This window comes from Carassius auratus, chromosome 4, assembly GCF_003368295.1.
Source record: "Carassius auratus strain Wakin chromosome 4, ASM336829v1, whole genome shotgun sequence".
Taxonomy (NCBI): Eukaryota; Metazoa; Chordata; class Actinopteri; order Cypriniformes; family Cyprinidae; genus Carassius; species Carassius auratus.
The window spans coordinates 10,617,080-10,634,075 of NC_039246.1; the positions used below are offsets into that span (position 1 = coordinate 10,617,080).

Consider the following 16,996-nt stretch of genomic DNA (forward strand, 5'->3'; position numbering starts at 1 on the left):
CAACGATGTAGCATGTCAATCAAAATACAGTTCCAAAGATTAAAAAAAAAAATAGTGCAAAGATTAAAACTGTATTACGATTATAGACTAAAAGCTCTGTTTGCAGTTTGAAGATGGCGAATTTCCAAAGCATTTGTCTGAATATGTAAATATTTGCAGTTTCCTGTATTGTAAGTGAGATGGGAGAGATATGAATTGATGCGATTGATATCAGTGGAGATGTGGGACAATATGGGCTTGACATGAAAAGGACGGATGCTCTCTGTCCCTGAAGTCCCTCGTATGACGTTGCCCTCTTTATTAAGGACAGATGGCCCTTTTTGTCCTCATCTGGCCACCATCCAACCCCCGTCTGCACTCTTGAGGGAGTAAAAGACGCTCGGTGACAAGTCTAGCGATATAAACGGTTGTGACGACCCGAGTCCCGAGCGATCTGCGACTCACTTGCACTGCGTCCTTGTAGAATTGATCTGTTATTTATTATTTTTAGCATGCCTGCCATCCTTTTATCCTGGAAGCAAGAGCATTTCGAAGGAGATGGTTTTGTCGTGTGATGCATTCAGATGCAAACATTTGTCACGCAACATCCGTGTCGGAAATGGTGTGCGTTTCTTATGGATTTGGCATAACGTCTTAACTATATTACACTTTCATTGCATCACAATGCAATCTCTGGCTCTTCCTGAAATCACTGTGCATTGTTTATGTCCTGTTTTTTCTGTGAGCAAATAAATATTTTCCTTAGTAAAAGCATTATAAATCAGGTGTCTGAGCCGTTGTTTTGCTGTGTATCCATTTTTGTATCCATGACAAAATTAGCATGATTTAAATTTGTTTGTTTTACTAGGATGTTAAGTTATGTTTTATGTCATCTAGTTGCTTGACTATTAATTATTTTCATTACGACTGGATCTGCATTGTAATTTTCCTGCCTCTCAGGAGGTTTTATGCAAAACATAAAAGAGGTGTTTTCTCCACATCAGAGAGCTCAGATGATGCACCTCAGACATTAAATCACATTAGCCAAATTGTGTTAGAAAAAAATATGTAGTCTCTAGACTTTCATGACTTCTTGGAAAAATGATATGTTAACCCTTGGTTAAATGTGCTGTTGTGAACATTTGAGGTGATTCTTTAATTGTGACAATATATCTAGGATATTTTGGGAAAATGCATTTGTTCTAGTTTGATAAAAGATTAAATGTGCTATTTTTTATTATTTTCCTCATTTTTAAAAGGACGTGCTAGGATGTCCTCTGAAAGAGAGTAATATACTTACATTTTTTATACATTTTAAGTTAATTTATTGCTCACCCAAATGTTTCTCTAACAAGTGGAAAAATATTTTTTTACTGCTCTCAATTGTCAACAATTACCATTATCAGTATCAAAATGCACATAAATTGCACATACAATTTTATTTTATTTTTATAATTTTTTTGTTATAATTTTTTTGATATTTTTACAAAAATAATCCCATACCATAGTTTTTTGTTGTTGTTTTGCAGGATTAGAATAAGAAGTGAACACGAGTAAAAAGTGAAACATAAAGAAAGGCACTGAACTAACAAATATATGATTTAATGTAATCATATTATATTAACATTGACATCCATGGCTTTTCTGACAAATCAAATACTGGGGGTGTGGCCAAATTATATCAATAATTAGCTCTTCTGTCGTAACGAAAGGTATGGGGGCGTGGTCAATATGTTAACCCTGCACAATCTGGCAGTTTTTAATAAAGGAAATATACAAGCGCCGTAAATCTAAAGAATTATTAACTAGAATGTTTATTATATAAAAAAAAAATTGTCTATTTATTTATTTTTTCCGCTGTGTCTCAGGAGGTCCCTGACCGAACAAAGGGTTTGTTATTATAACAGTCAGGTCCGGTTTAAACGCTCGCGTCAACACGCTTCTTCTGGGTCGCGTCTGGCTCGCGCTCTCTCCGCGGAGACGCTTCTATCGCGGACACGTCAGAGATCACCACGCATTTAGCCTGTCCAGTCAGAGCCCCCTCTGCCCTACTTTCATTCCCGATGCTGAAGGAGGATGAGGAGGCAAATCCCAGAATGTGCTCGCAGATGGATGCAGCTGTTGTTGTAGTTCTGCGGATCGTGCGTGCGCGCAACGTGAGTGAATCGTGAATATATATATAGATAGATAGATAGATAGATAGATAGATATTATTAATCCCATGAGGGACATCGGAGGACGGGGTTGGAAGGACTTTTAAGCTCCAGAGGAGAGAAGGGGGTCCACTCAGTGCCGACCGGAGCATGATGGACCCCCTGGCCGACATTCGCGCGTCTCATGCGGAGCGCAGTAGCAGAGGAGCCGCCGGTGGAGAACCAGCGGACGAGCGGAAGCGCGGCTGCGGGAGAGACGCTGCGTTGGGCGGCAGCGACAGTCTGAGCAGCTTCGCAGACATGGAGGACTCGCTGGACGAGAAACTCAAAGGTCTGGCGTTCAAGAAACAGATCTCGTACAGGTAAGAAAAAAAAATGCGTCCGTGTTTCACACTGCGATTATTTCTCCACCGTATGGAGCGGTGAAACGTGTCAGATGGTTTGTTTTTTGTGCATTACTAAACAATGCGAACCCCATTTGTTGTGCAAATCAACACACACCCACCTAAATAATCCACATTGTCCCAGGATATCCTGTGAAAGGAGATTTAGTTTATTTTCAAGCGAACAGCAATGACATTAGGGCTAGTGTTGTTAAATGTATCGCATTATGTGAAAAAAAAAAACCTTCATATCTTTATGTTGTCGTTTGGCCTGCTATTGATTTGCAAGCACGATTCAGCTGTGTTTTCCTCTTGCACATGAAACCCTTGGGCAATCAGACAGGCACTTGTATTGAATTGTTTAATTGACATTTGACCAATTATTATGACACGAACAGAGCGATGCATGGCTGTATAATAATGAATTAGACTTCATCTGCTGTAGAGAGACCTATTCCCACATGTCAGGGTCATAAACGACACGCTTTGACACATTAAAGGTCATTTCAGCACTACAGTAATGATACACAGTATTCTCAATAATCTCTGGTGCACCCATATAAACTAAAGCCATTGATGAGTTTGTTTGTGCAATGGGGCTCAATCTTAAAATTGTCCTGGACATGTTGAAAACATCTGAAGCTTGCTTTTTTGGATGCATTGATCCTGTCGTTCATTCCAGATCATGTAAGAATTGAGCCATACAGACCACACTGGTTTCATGCGGTCTCTTGAGAAAACTTGCTACTGTTCATCTCTTCTCAGAGACCCCCAATTTGACCTCTCCCTCCCCCGTTTTCCACCTGTCCTCGGAGGAGGGTCACTACCACCCTTACTGCTCCATCAGCGTCTAAAGGTCAATCCTCCTCCGAGCAGATCAATCCTCCGCTCACAATTAAGGCCAGTCTCTGAAGAAATGATCAAAGGCGTCCTCTCTTTCAAAGGAGCGATCTATATCCATCTCCAATTCAGATAAGACGTCAATAAGTCTCGTGAAACAAACAGACACAAGACAGCATGGCCTAAAATGCAAAGCATCTTAGATAAAAATTTGGCTTTTAAAGCAAAGCATCTAAATATGGAAGCTTTCAAGTTTGCCAAAGACAAAAACAGGCACTTTTCCAAAATCTAGTGAGCTGCCTTGGGGTTTACTGTCTGCATAGGCAGCATCTTAACTGTAATGACACCTTATAAGTGATTGATGCAGATTGAGCCCTCTGTATAACTTGCATTCTTCAAATGAAATGTACAGTATTTACATGATACTCAAATGCTACAACATATATGCACCCACCCACAAATATTGGGTAAAATAGTGTGCATATATATATATATGTGTGTGCGTGCGTGCGTGCGTGTGTGTGTATATTAAGTTTATATATTTAATATTTGTAAATTTTTTCAAAATATATACTGTGTGTGTGTTTGTATTTACATTATATATATATATATATATATATATATATATATATATATATATATATATATATATATATATATATATATATATATATATATATATATTAGTATATGGAATTGTATGAGTTTAATATAAACAGTATAAATATTTTAACATAATTATATTTAAATATAAATAATAGCATTCCTTACATGAAATTAAATGCAAAGAAAAGTACATTTACAGTTGATTTCAGTGTGATTTTTATAAATCACGTGTACATAAAAATATATAGAATCTATAAATGTTAGATAAAATAGTATTATAATATTTTTACATATATTAAGAATTTAATGATTTTTTGGCAACATATTTGTAGCATGTTTATCATCTCTCATCTCATTTCTCTCCATTATCTTTTTCACTGAGCTTGTCGTTTAACATAGTTCTGTTCCAAAAATCTTTAACATAGATCTTATAATGCAGCACAGTCAGCATAGTAATCATGCTGCTACATTTTGAAACAGGCTTCTTGTCAGAAACGTATCTGATGTCCTAAAATGCTGCCTAGGTAGGCAGTTCACCAGGTTTTGGAAAAGAGCCAGCGTGTTTTTCTTCATACTCTCCTGAAATATAGCCCTCATATCAGTTTTTTGTTATCTAGTGAATCATGTTGGGCTTATAAAGAGGCTCTTGTGTCCGCTCTCTCTCTCTCCAGGACGCTCTAGGAGTGCGGCAGCAGACAGTGGAACAAAAAAGAACTCATGCATTTTTAAGTGTCCCGATCACAGCCTCGATTGTAGATTTATACATGCTTGACACATTTTCACTCTGCCAGGCTGTTGAAAAGTTAAACATGCATATTTATCGCGGTCTGCTCAGTATCAGAGCCGGCCTGCAAAAAACTTGTTGTGTTTGCTGAGCTTCTGCCAATGGTGGACTCCATTAACAATGCTAAATGGATCGACCAATCATGATCAAGTGTTTTGAGGAGTGATCTTACATCTGAAATGTAATGAAAAAGTATATCCATTAAGGGAAATAATGTGTTTTTACTTGGATTTGAATAACTGGTTTATATGGTGGGTGGATGGAGGGGGCGGGGCGGGGCTGTAAAGTGTGAGGGATTGGTGATGTCATCAGAACAGGAAATTTGTTTTAGAAGTGGAACAAATCACATTTTGATGAAGTATTAAAAAAGAAATGTCATAATAACATGCAATAATGCGTAATTAGACTAGGGTCAGTTTGTTCATGTATTTTGAATCCAGAACATTCAGTCATCACAACGAGGAAGCATGTTACCAGGAAGTGATGCGTTGTGCCGCCAGTGGTGCTCTAGAATTGATGGGAATGGGTTTAATATTTGATCGCATACAAGTGTTGTGTTTTATCGGTGCAACTTTAATAAGGGCTCTAATGCATTTAGTCATCTGTCAAGTTGTGCCAGTCCTCCTCCCGTTTGGCACTTTGCTTCGTGCGTTTGGCTGAAGACCGTAGATGCTGCGCCCAATTAGGACGTACCCTTCACAGTCAGTTTAGCACGCTCTGTTATTTTTTATAATTCTCATTTCTAGCTGGCATTGATTCAGAATGTGAAATGGCTGCCACACCTTTTGGAAACGTGGTTGATGCCCAAGAGAAAATGTGTGTAAATACTGCATGTGTGCTGAAATCAAGAACGAGGTGTTTGTGTAGTCGTTACATCAGGGACAAAATGTGCACATACCTTTTTAGGACCCGTGATTGCCCTTTTGTAAGTTGTGCCTCATTGGCCAGAGTCCAGCTGATGTGTTTAATCACGCAAAGGTATGTGTATGTCCCTAAAACAGTGTCTCATTTCCTGCAAAATGTAAAACCCGGGAGCACTCCTGATGGCTGACGTGAATAAGGATTTTACATAAATGGTCATAATCTCTCCTGAAGTTGGCTGTGCGTAAAGCGGACGGCTTAACTCTGATAAAGCCGGTCTTTTTGCTTTTTTTTCCGCAGTGGCGGGGGGGAATTGGACTTTTGAAGCTTTTCCTTATTAGGTATATGAGTTTAAGAGGCTTTTCCTCGGCTGTTCTGTTTGGTGAAACATCCGGGTGATCCGAGCTGCACCTTATCAGGGTTCAAAGCAGAAATTTAGTCCCAGGCTTTTGTTTTGTAGTAGGCCCGAACTGCATTTCCACTGATTTATGAGCCAAATGATGGCTTGGGTGATATTTTATGCCCATAAATGAATGTCGTACATGTTTAGTTTGTTTGTTTGAGGACATTGTATCATGCAGTTTCCATTCATTTTCTTGCAAGTGGTCTGTCTCCTGTCGTTCCTCTGCGTGACTCAGTCCTGCACCTGAAGTCCTGGCAGAGGAGCACCTGCAGACAGCCACCACACTGGAGGTGTGAGAGACTTCATCTCCCCTCCATCTCTTCATCCGTCCTCCTCCACTTCAGCGGGAGTTAACACTGTCTCAGCGCTCTAATTCTCTCTGACACTGATGGCTCAAACAGGCTCGCTGGTGTTTTATAAAACATGCTATGGCAGCTGCCAGCAGTGTTTTGGTAGAGCATCAAACGAGAACGAAATGTGGTTTTAGCTGTTGTAAGTTTGATTTTGTTGTATGGACAGGCTTTGGTTTATTGCATCTCTTACCCATTGTGTTAGTAATTGTTTCTTAGGGTGTATTCACACCAGGAAAGTCTAATCCGGACTAACACAATGTAGAATTTTTTTTTTTTTTTTTTTTGTTGGTGTGATTTGTTTCACACTGCCCTTTTTGCAAGTGAACCAGAAACTGTAAACTGAAACCACATGTGTTATTGAGGTCATGAGTTAATTGGTTCATCCATTCAGCCATACCAGAGTTCGTTTGGAAGCGGGCCGAGACACGGTACAGTTGTTTGGTGTGCATCTGAGTGTGATTGCTGTATTCACACCTGCCCAAAAGATCCGCGCCAAGAGTGGAAACGAACATGAGTTCGATTCAGTCGAGCCACAGGGTGTGAATACACCCTTAGAAGTTTAATGCACTTAAAATGATTTAACTTATGTGAAAAACCTTTAAGCAAATATAGGACAAGTGTTCTACCCTCACAATATATTATTAGTTAATATTTTTACATCAGAAGATTGAAAATATACATTTTCAGAAAAAAAGTTGTTACAATTAAATGCAACAAATAATGTTATTGCATTTGATATTGCGTACAAATAATGTTAAAGCATCTAGATGCAACAAATTAATGCTACTGAATTAAGAAGCAAAAATGTAAGATGCAAAAAAGTTATTGTATTTAAATGCGTAAAATGTTATTGAATTTAGACTCAATAACAATGTTATTGCATTTAGATGCAATGAAAAATGTTATTGCATATATATGCAAAAAATAATAAATGTTGCATTTAGACGCCAATATGCTATTTCACTTAAATGGCAAAAATGTTATTGCATTTATATGTGCAAACTACCATCTCATTGCCATGAATCAAATTAATTGTGTGCAGTATCATAAGTGATATAAGAATATATGGTTCGGTTGAATTAATTTTAATTTAATTAGTTTTAAAATGGATGAAGGACAGAAATTGCAAGTGGACACAGGTCTGTAATTAAGAACAGAAATCTCCAAAAAATTTTGCACATTTTTGTGTTGATTTTAGGGGAAACTCCAGACCTCAGTGTAATGAATGTAAACATGGTAAATGTGTTAAATGCATACTACATATATACAGGCTGTACTGGGATTACTGGGCGGCTTCTTTAGCCGATGATGTGACAGGACTGAGTCTTATTCATGATCTGAATCCTGACACTGAGTAATTTAACTGATTGCCGGGGCAGTAATGTTGGTGGGTAATCCTACCTACTGGACCATTTTTATTCATTCATGTTAATGGCATATTAGAGGATTTCATCCTCTTGTGCTTGCTACTGTTAGTTACCCCAGGTGCATGGAAATGTCCACTGGGTGCTTGCTAACCTGGTTTGCTCTGATATAAAGTAGGTGGTCTGTCCAAATTGTACATTAAAATATGAATAATTTTACATCATGGGTAAGAAATTAATTATTTTATTCAGGAAGGACACATTAAAGTCACATTGAAGACATGTACAATGTTTAAGATTTATCTTTCAAATAAATGCTTTTGAACTAATCAAACAATCCTGTAAAAGATTATTAACAGTTTCAACACTGATAATGTTACTTGAGCAACAAAACAGCGGATTAGAATGATTTCTGAAGGGTCATGTGACACTGAAGACTGGAGTAATGATGCTGAAAATTCAGCTTTGACAAAGGAATTAATTATTTTTTTAAAATATATTACAGTAAAAGTGGATATTTTAAGTTGTAAAATTATTTCACAATATTAAGTTTTTTTTTTTTTTTTTACTGTATTTTGTATCAAATATATGCAGTCTTGGTGAGCAGAAGAGACTTGTTTTAAAAACATTATAAAAATATATAAAAAACAAGTAATAATATTAAACAAAAAATGTGTTAATGCTTCATTTTTATTTTTTTCATGGATGCTTATATAGATTTCAGTGGGGAAAAATATATAAAAACTTGTAACTTTGTATCTCATAATTGCAACTTTATTTTTAACAATTGTGACTTTTCCTCTCACAATTGCAACTTTTTCATATTTTAAACTCTCACAATTATAGGTTTTACCGTTTACTAAGCAATTAAAAATGAATTAAACTTTTTTTTTTTTTTTTCTGTCTTTTACCATTTTTTAAATGGTCTCAACTTAAAATATTGTAATGTGGTTCTGCCTCTGATGGAAGCAGTCAATGAAAAGATGCAGAAGAGAGCTGAAGTTTTTCTTGTATTTCTCAGGTTGGATGAGGTTGTAAATACATGCAGCTCATTTGCATTTGCTCTATGCACGCATAATCTTTTCAGTACAGTTCTCTGGATCTGTCTCTCTCCTGGTCTCTTTCTCTGTGTAATGCGCTCACTAATTATAGTTCGCCTCTTGTCTCTCTCCAGCTGTGGTCTGGGAGGTTGTGTGTGTGTGTGTGTGGATGGGTTCAGACCTTTACACACTGATAGCACAGGGTTACAGCAACCCGGGCCTCCTTTAGCAAATGATTAATTCAATTAGGCAGCCAGGACCTCAGGTGGAAAAGGAAAAACCTCTGAGGCCCCTAACATCTCCGAAGCCCTGCGAGAGGCGGAACGGAGGAGATCTGGTCTTGCTTTTACCACACTAATGGAGGATTCAGGGTCCTGACACACATTAGCATTGCATTCAGACCGCTGTTTTCAACACACAACACAACATTTACCTGATCATTACCAGGAGAGCCATCTGCCAGCCAGCGTCACTCTGTGTTCAGAGGCTTTTCGGGACACGCAGGGATTGAGTGGAGCATTTGAGCAGCACAGGTCACAGATAACAACTGCATACTCATTGAGCTGCAAGTCATGAATGGCTTTATTCGACGTGAATGGTAGATGTTTATTAACATTGCTAGAGGTTTAAGATGTCAAGGGTTAATTTTCAGTTCAAAACTTGTGATGTTATTTATCAATCCAGTCACAGAGTAGAGATAAATAGCTCATAATTGACTAGTTGCATGAGTTTTTCTAGATTATTTAGATTTCCCCCCCTTGTTTTTTACGTTTAGCACTAGTTCTAGGTTTATCAGTAGTGTTTTATTTATCATTCTGAGCTTTAGCTGTGAGACACTTTACATGATAAAAACCCTCTCGGAAATGTTGCATCTTTGAATTCAATTTAAAATTGTAAAACCACAATTCTTTACTTTTTGATAAATTTTTGAGATTTTTTCTTTCTTTCAGGTCATAGGTGTTTATTTACATTTCATCTGGCTTAGGGTGTCAAGGGTTAATTTTCAATTCAAAAGTTGTGGTTTTGGACATAGTCACAGAATGGGGGGGGGGGCAAAAAAGTGTTTTTAATGTGTGTGTGGTGCAATTTTAGGATTTTAGGCTGTCAAGTTAACCCCATAGGAAAAAAAAAGCTTTATATAACTTCAAGAATTTAATTTTAGATTAACTACCACTAAACTTCTCAGCGGTCTGCCGGAGTCCACCTCAGCCCTGAGCTTTGCTCTTGATGGAGGGGCTATTTTGAGCAGATGGAAGGGTCAGATAGTGCTTCCGATGCCTCCCCTGCACCCTGCACCGAACGCCAAGGTTAATCATGGAGGTGTCAGCAGCCAGAGGAGGAGAACAGAGAGAAGAAAGAGCGAGAGGAGGTTTATGTACAGGCAGGAGTGGGATCCATCCCTCCCACATATCTCCCAATAATGCTCTTAATCTCACACACACACTCACACAAAAGCATCACCGTCACAGTTCTGTGTAATTATACAGTCCGATCCCACACGCTCCCACTCACGGAGCCCCGGAGAGCGCACGACGCCGAACTGTCAGGATAACATACATCTATAACGTGAGAGAACATTGCAAGCAGTGCAGAGCATTCAAACTCCTCCACCGGCAACACGTCATATGTGCATTATGTATTGCGACAGGGTAATATATTGAAAAGCATGTTTTTGAGCTAGATCTTTGACTATTTTAGTTCTTGCATTAAACATTTATGAATCGAATTAGATACAGTGAATTTTCAGTTGCAATAATAGCTATTTCAGAGCAAATTCATAATTATCATTTATATTTTTGCGTTTAGTTGATGCTTTTATCCAGAGCGATTTGCATTGCATTCATATGCTCATGGATTTTCAGGGAATTTAACCCATGACCTTGTCTTGCTAGAATCAGTTACTGTTTAAATGACAGAAATGCAAAGCTACTGTATATATTGGATATCATCAAAGTATTAAGATTTTTTTTTAGCTATATCGCTCAACCATACTGTTGTAGGTGGTGTTGTTGTTGCTAAACTCTTAGGGACCAACCTGACTTGGTTTCCTGTCATTGTTGTTGGCCAAAAGGCAGACTGTGTGTGTGTGTGTGTGTGTGTGTGTTTGTGTTTGTCAGGTCACAGACAGTCAAGGGAAGGACACAGAAACTGCAGGGGGTCTGAACCTCTCCCTCAAAACACCGGGAAATGTGTCACAGCTGTTTCTGTAGCACTGCAAAGCAATTGAAAGAACACATTTTACATGCAAGAGCAAACTGTGCACATAACGCCGCATTATTGTATCTTGTATTGCATGTCAGCAGAGGAGAAATCACTGTTATTTACAGCGTTAATAAAGTTGTGCTGTCCGTATGGTTTACCCGGAAGGATTTACTTTGATGTAAGATGTTATGCTTTAAAAGATAATGAATCCATTTATCAGCAGAACCTCTTTGTGTTTAGCACGAGCATCGCTAAAGCTATTGCTCACATGTGATTTGAACAAACTATTAACCATAAGAATTAGACATTTGGTACACTGTTTATGCTGCAGACACGGATGATAGCTCAAATGTGCTGTTTATTGAATGCTCTGTAACTTTTATAACTTATCAGATGATAATCGAGCTAAAATGTCCCATAGAATTACATTGGAGGGGAGAACCAAGCCAGAATCTAGAGAACAGACTTGTGGGTGAGCTGTTAAGACTGACCCAGTAAGCATCCACCCAGAACTGTAAAGCAACAAGATAAAACCACTCAGAACAACATAGAAACTCAATAAATAAAACTTGACGCTGTAACAACCCCATAGCCCTGTGATAAAACCCTCTCAAAACACACTAGGTAGGCCTACTGCAAAGCAATGAAAATGAAAAACATCAAGAACACCATAGCCACCCCATAAAAATTAAAATCCACCCAGAAACAATTTTGCCATTCAACTTGGTACCAGAACATTCAGACACTAAAGCATAGTGTCACTAACTTTTGCTTAATCAAGCACTACTTAAAGGGGCCATGAACTGAGTAACCAAAATATACATATAAGAGGTCATTGTACTATTAAAAACACACCGTGAGTTTCAGAACTCAAAACTTTCTTGTTGGTTGATTCAGTTGAAGCCAGTCTGCCAAAATGACAGCTTTTGAAATGTGCCACTCTATGATGTCATAGTGTGACTAAACACCGCCTCCGCAGAAAAGATCAGGCCTGCTTTTACATCACTGCTGGTTTGGCCCCGCCCACTGATTCACGCATACAGTGTCATAGGCCATGCTTATTCGATCAAAGCGCTTAGATTAGGGGATTAATAACAGGACAGAAATAAGCATTTTTTTAATGTAAAAATCTTGATAACATTATAAGTGGACCTCGCATAACCGTACAAAATAAGAAACAGATGCAGTTCATGACCCATTTAACATTTTCTTCAGAAAAATAGTTTTAGATTTTTACTTTTATATCTCCAGTCAACTGAGTGACCGGATTGCTTTGGTTCCTCTTCTTCTTTTTTTAAGAAATCACCATTTTCTTTTGTTTTCTTGAGTCTTACAGTGAGCTGAAGGAATGTAAAATGTGTGGCAAGAAGCTGGTGTCACTACACATGAAGATTTTTAACAGGAGAAAGTGTCAGAACGCAAGAGAGGCTGAAGTGAACAGAGCAAGAGGCGATTACCCAGGAGCACTTGGATCCGTGTGAACGGCTCTCGCCAAAGCCAGACCGCCCACAGTCCCTGCACCTGCTGCTCTGTAAAAAATCGCTCTCTTAATCAGTATTTTTGTATTGTTTTCCTGACGAAATATCCAAACGCTCTTAAAAATACTTGAGAAGCAAAATTGCATAAGATAATCAGACGAGTAGGAGAGGGATGAATGTAGGACAAAGGGATGGGGGGAGAGTGTGAAGGACGAGGTGCATGTGGCCCACAGCAGGTGAAGTTTAACCCTGACGGAGAAAGAACGGGAGAAGGATACGGAAAGAAAGGGAGACAAAGATGGAGTGAGAGTTAAGGAGGAAGGTGAGAGCGCTGTAGACCTGAGATGATCTTGAGAAAGATAAAGGGGAAACTGTTCTTTGATAACCTTCCCTATGTATTTAGTAGAAGAAGAAAACTGAGAGACTTGATTGAGGAACAGATTGTCACATCGCCATGAGGAAAGGACACACGATGGAAGGCAGAGCAGAGAGAGGACGGACGGAACGACATGTGAGGGATGACAGTCATTAGTGGACTGTGTGGAGGGAAAGTGTGTGTCGCAGCGTGAGGCTGGGTGGTGATGGATATAAATATCTGAGCGCTGTTGTTTGGGGAGTTCAAGCGGGAAAAGCCCCGGCTTCCTGTCTGACTGCTATACCAGCAGGATGGTAGTTCTGTTGCACACTTATACATTTTGCAGTGCTTTTATTGAAATGCTATAAATGAATATGGTACTACACAATGAATGCATTCGCAAACTAATTTATTTAAAGATTTAAAATGCTAGAAAGCTACTCCTTCCCAGATTGGTCCAACTGCTTGACAAATACAAACTGATACTGTACAAACGCCTGCTGCCAGTGATCAGTTAGTCCGGATCTGAATCATGCATTTAACGTGCTGTTATCAGAAGGCGCTAAGTTAATTTAGCTCAAATAATAGCGAATCGCTAAAGATGCGATGAACATTTATCAGTCAGTGAATCAGGCTTGCTGAGCTTTTCCATCATCAGCTCAAACGCAGATGTTATCCGTGTTTTCAAGAGCGAAGGCGACATCCCGAGAAGCATGGCAGTAAAGTTTGTTCTGTATGTGTGAAAATATTGTGTGAAGTACCCAGTGCAGAATTCAGTAGGATTATGAGACCGTGTCAGTGGAGAGCTTGAGAGAAAACTGAGACATTCAAGGTATCTATTCTTTGTTAGTAAATAAACTAATGTGGAAAAAACAAGAGTTTGTTTTCTCACTTTTGGTCTACCAGGCCAATGTGTCCATAGTTGAAGAAACACCCATTTATAACTGGATCTGGCCACGGATATGTCCACCTAGCTCTTAGTTCCATTTCTTCCTCATGATCCGGTCACAAGTGTGATGTATGTGCTGAGTTTGCGTATGTGTGTGTTTGTGTAGTTTTCCTGCCATTGTCAGTGGGTGTTTGTCAGGCTGCAGTGACAGAGCTCAGGGGCAAATGAGAGAAATGTGTCTCCATCCACCACACAGATGAACACATAGTCACAACAACAACATCACGGACACACATGTGCAAAAAGGGAACTGGAGGGAATTCAGCCTCGACACATTTAATCAGAGTGACTAATACTGTGACACATTTATTCAGGAAACATTAGTGCAATAGTTTAGAAACTGCATCCTTGCCTTGGGACAGGGTAAACAGCCAAAGCATTCCTAGTAGCTTGCAGGGTCTGAAAATGTTTATCTCTCTTCTGAGTTTACACTGAAATCAGTGCTTTGTTTTCTCTGAGAACATTTTGGGGTTGTTGGGAACCTTTGGGGTCACCGGATCGAAAAAGTTTGGGAAACTGTGAATTAGTAGATGCTTTTGTTCAAACAGTGACACACTGTTTCAAGCACAATGGTGATAATTTGTTTCTTGTTGGGTTCAATCTGTAACCTTATGGATACTATTTTCCACTTAGTGGGACTCTTGTTTGCAGTAACCAGAGGGTTGTCTGTTTGAACCCACTAACAAGTTAGCAACAGTCCCTCTAGGGATATGTAATTTATGTCCCAAATCTGACACATATGCATAAGAGGACTTGTGAGACGCCTGCTTGCTGTAATTCGATAAACAGATAACAAGACGTGTCCTAAAAATGAAGCGCCGATAATATGTTTTGTGATGTTCTTATCTAGAACACTCTGTATTGCCTCTTGATATACTCTTGTGTTGTTCTGTTCATCATGCTGTTATCAGGACGCTGCTGGCTTCAGATAAAAGCACGAAGATTGAATTAGCCTAATCACTGATCTGCACAAGATTTCTCTCAGGCTCGGGGTCTCGCAGGAGCTCTGCGAACGTGTTGATTTTGTTACACTTATTACCTTTGGCACATCTTTCTCTCGCTTGTGTTTCTTCACCTCACAGCGCTGAGTCTTAGATCTTAATCTCTGGAGTGAGAGAGAGGCATGAGAAAAAGGTCTATGTCAAGGACTTTCTACTCTGATGAGAATGAGGAGAGGAAGAAGGATTGTGCTATGAAGCGCCAGTAGCCTTGAGGAAGTCGGTAATGGTAAGGCTCAGAGAAGCTGTCCTTCAAGTGCATGTTTGCCAGGGCCTGTGGGCATGAAGAGTCACAGCGAGCACACTGACCCAGTTAGAGAGCCACAAGGAGGGATGGAGCGAAACAGAAGTGGAGAGAAAAAGAAGAGAGTGACAAGTTCAGAGACTCTTCCTGCAAGCAATTTCAACAGATCACGTCCAGATTTATCATTTTCGTAAATATATAAGTAAATTGCATGTATTCTGGAAACTACTCCAGATTCACAAATGCTTCGTAAACTTCAGATTTGGCAGTTAAATATGTGTGCGTTAATAAATTCCAACCATTCGTAAATAGGGCGCCCGTGCATGGTCATTCACAATAAGCATAATCCCCGCCTATGAATTACAGCTACGCAAATTTGCTTGTCCAGGAACTCATTGGAATATTATACTCTCTCAGGTTTGACTCCAGTATATTGCATAAATGCAAGAAAGACTAATAGGCCATTTGCCTAACAATAAATATTCAATAAGGTGTCCACCAAAGAGCTTTTAGCCAGCTAAAAGAGTTCAGGCTCTCTCTTCAAAATGACCAGCTGGTGGTTGTTATGATTTGGAATATCCTCAGTGGCAACACATTACTAGTATCTAATTTTTTATGAATTTTACTAAATATAAAAAAGCAGTAACCAGTAATATTGACTTCTCTGTTGTTTTATGCATTCACATTGTCGTATGGTTGGTCGGTTTTTGTCCCGCCCCTTCTCCACTGATTGGACGGATGGGTAAATAGTGACAGTGACGAGCACTGCATTTTACAGTTATCAACTCGGCCTCAAAAAAGGGCAAGGGCAAATTAACTTGTCATTTCTTTAGTACCAACTAACATTTTCATGAATGCGAAAGTTTACGTCAGAATGGATTTACACAAAAATTAGTTCTGCTCGTGTTTCATGAATGAGGCCCATTGTCTTCTCATTACTTGATTGACATCACTTGTGTCAAGACACAGAAGGATCATTCCCTTTCAGCCACATTTTCAAGAAATAACCTGAACAACACGGATCCATGAATATTAGACTTTACATAATCAGACAACTCACAAAAAGCTTTGCATCATCAGAGTGTGAGGTCATCGAATGGAGTCACATCCTGTAGAGTCATTAGATTGCGACTCGCTCAGTCTGGCCAGAGCAGAGAGCCATGCAGTCAAATACTGACAGATCCCTGGATAAAGTGTCCCTTTGTAACAGGTTGCCCATAGATTGTTTTGCATAAGGTCAACTTGGGTTACATAATGGACCTTAAAATAGCTCCAAGTGCTAGACATGGGGCTGGCCTTGTGGTTTGGTTTTCTGCGGGTAATGATGGTAGTGATGATTGTGAGAGATTCTTGTCTGTCTCTGGTGACAGGACAGGACCTGACACCCATACACCTCCGGGTTCTCAGATATCCTCCATCAGGTCTCAGCTGTCTGACGGCCTGATGATCTCAGCGCTACATGGGAAGTGGGAGGGTGTGCTAGGTGTGCTCCGGCTCTAGCCATGTGTAACAGTGATGTCAGCTCACCTTGCACCGGTGGAAGCGAGCTGTCAGAGCTTCGGATGCTGCTGGAGAAGAGGTACCAAGCACACCGGAAGTTAGGAAAGGAAGATACAAGCTGAGAAGTAGAAATGGAAGGATGATTAGGGCCCGGAAGACAGTAGAGGAGAACGGAGTATGTGGGAAAGGGCGGAAGCGGAAGGTGACCTGGTACCACAGGCTTCTCGGCTACAGGTTAGTGACAGTCTAGTTTGACCAGGTGTTTCTGCATATCTCTTCAACAGCAGAACTCCACTCTTTTACTTCTTTTCTTACTGAGCTCGAGAGTGGGTGGCGCAGGGAGATGATATCATAGCTGTGTATGTGGGTTGACACCTGACTTAAAGCGTGGACGGAGTTTGCATCCTACACACAACTACAAAACCTAATTGGCCGAGACAATGGGAGCGGGAACAGAGATTATGATGCTGACAACAAGATTTAAGACTTAAATACACCAACGGT

General features: G+C 39.6%; 1 protein-coding gene across 5 annotated transcripts in view; it reads left to right on the forward strand.

Annotated features, from left to right (window-relative positions):
* Positions 1-1,992: 1,992 nt before the first annotated feature.
* LOC113067723 (diacylglycerol kinase iota-like) overlaps positions 1,993-16,996 on the forward strand; it is a 37,770-nt gene continuing 22,766 nt past the window's right edge. For all 5 annotated transcript variants that reach the window (XM_026240161.1, XM_026240177.1, XM_026240186.1 and 2 more), the window contains exon 1: positions 1,993-2,494. In XM_026240161.1, coding sequence (XP_026095946.1) covers positions 2,283-2,494 — 212 coding nt within the window. In that variant the 5' untranslated portion in view covers positions 1,993-2,282. The remainder of the gene's footprint in view (positions 2,495-16,996) is intronic.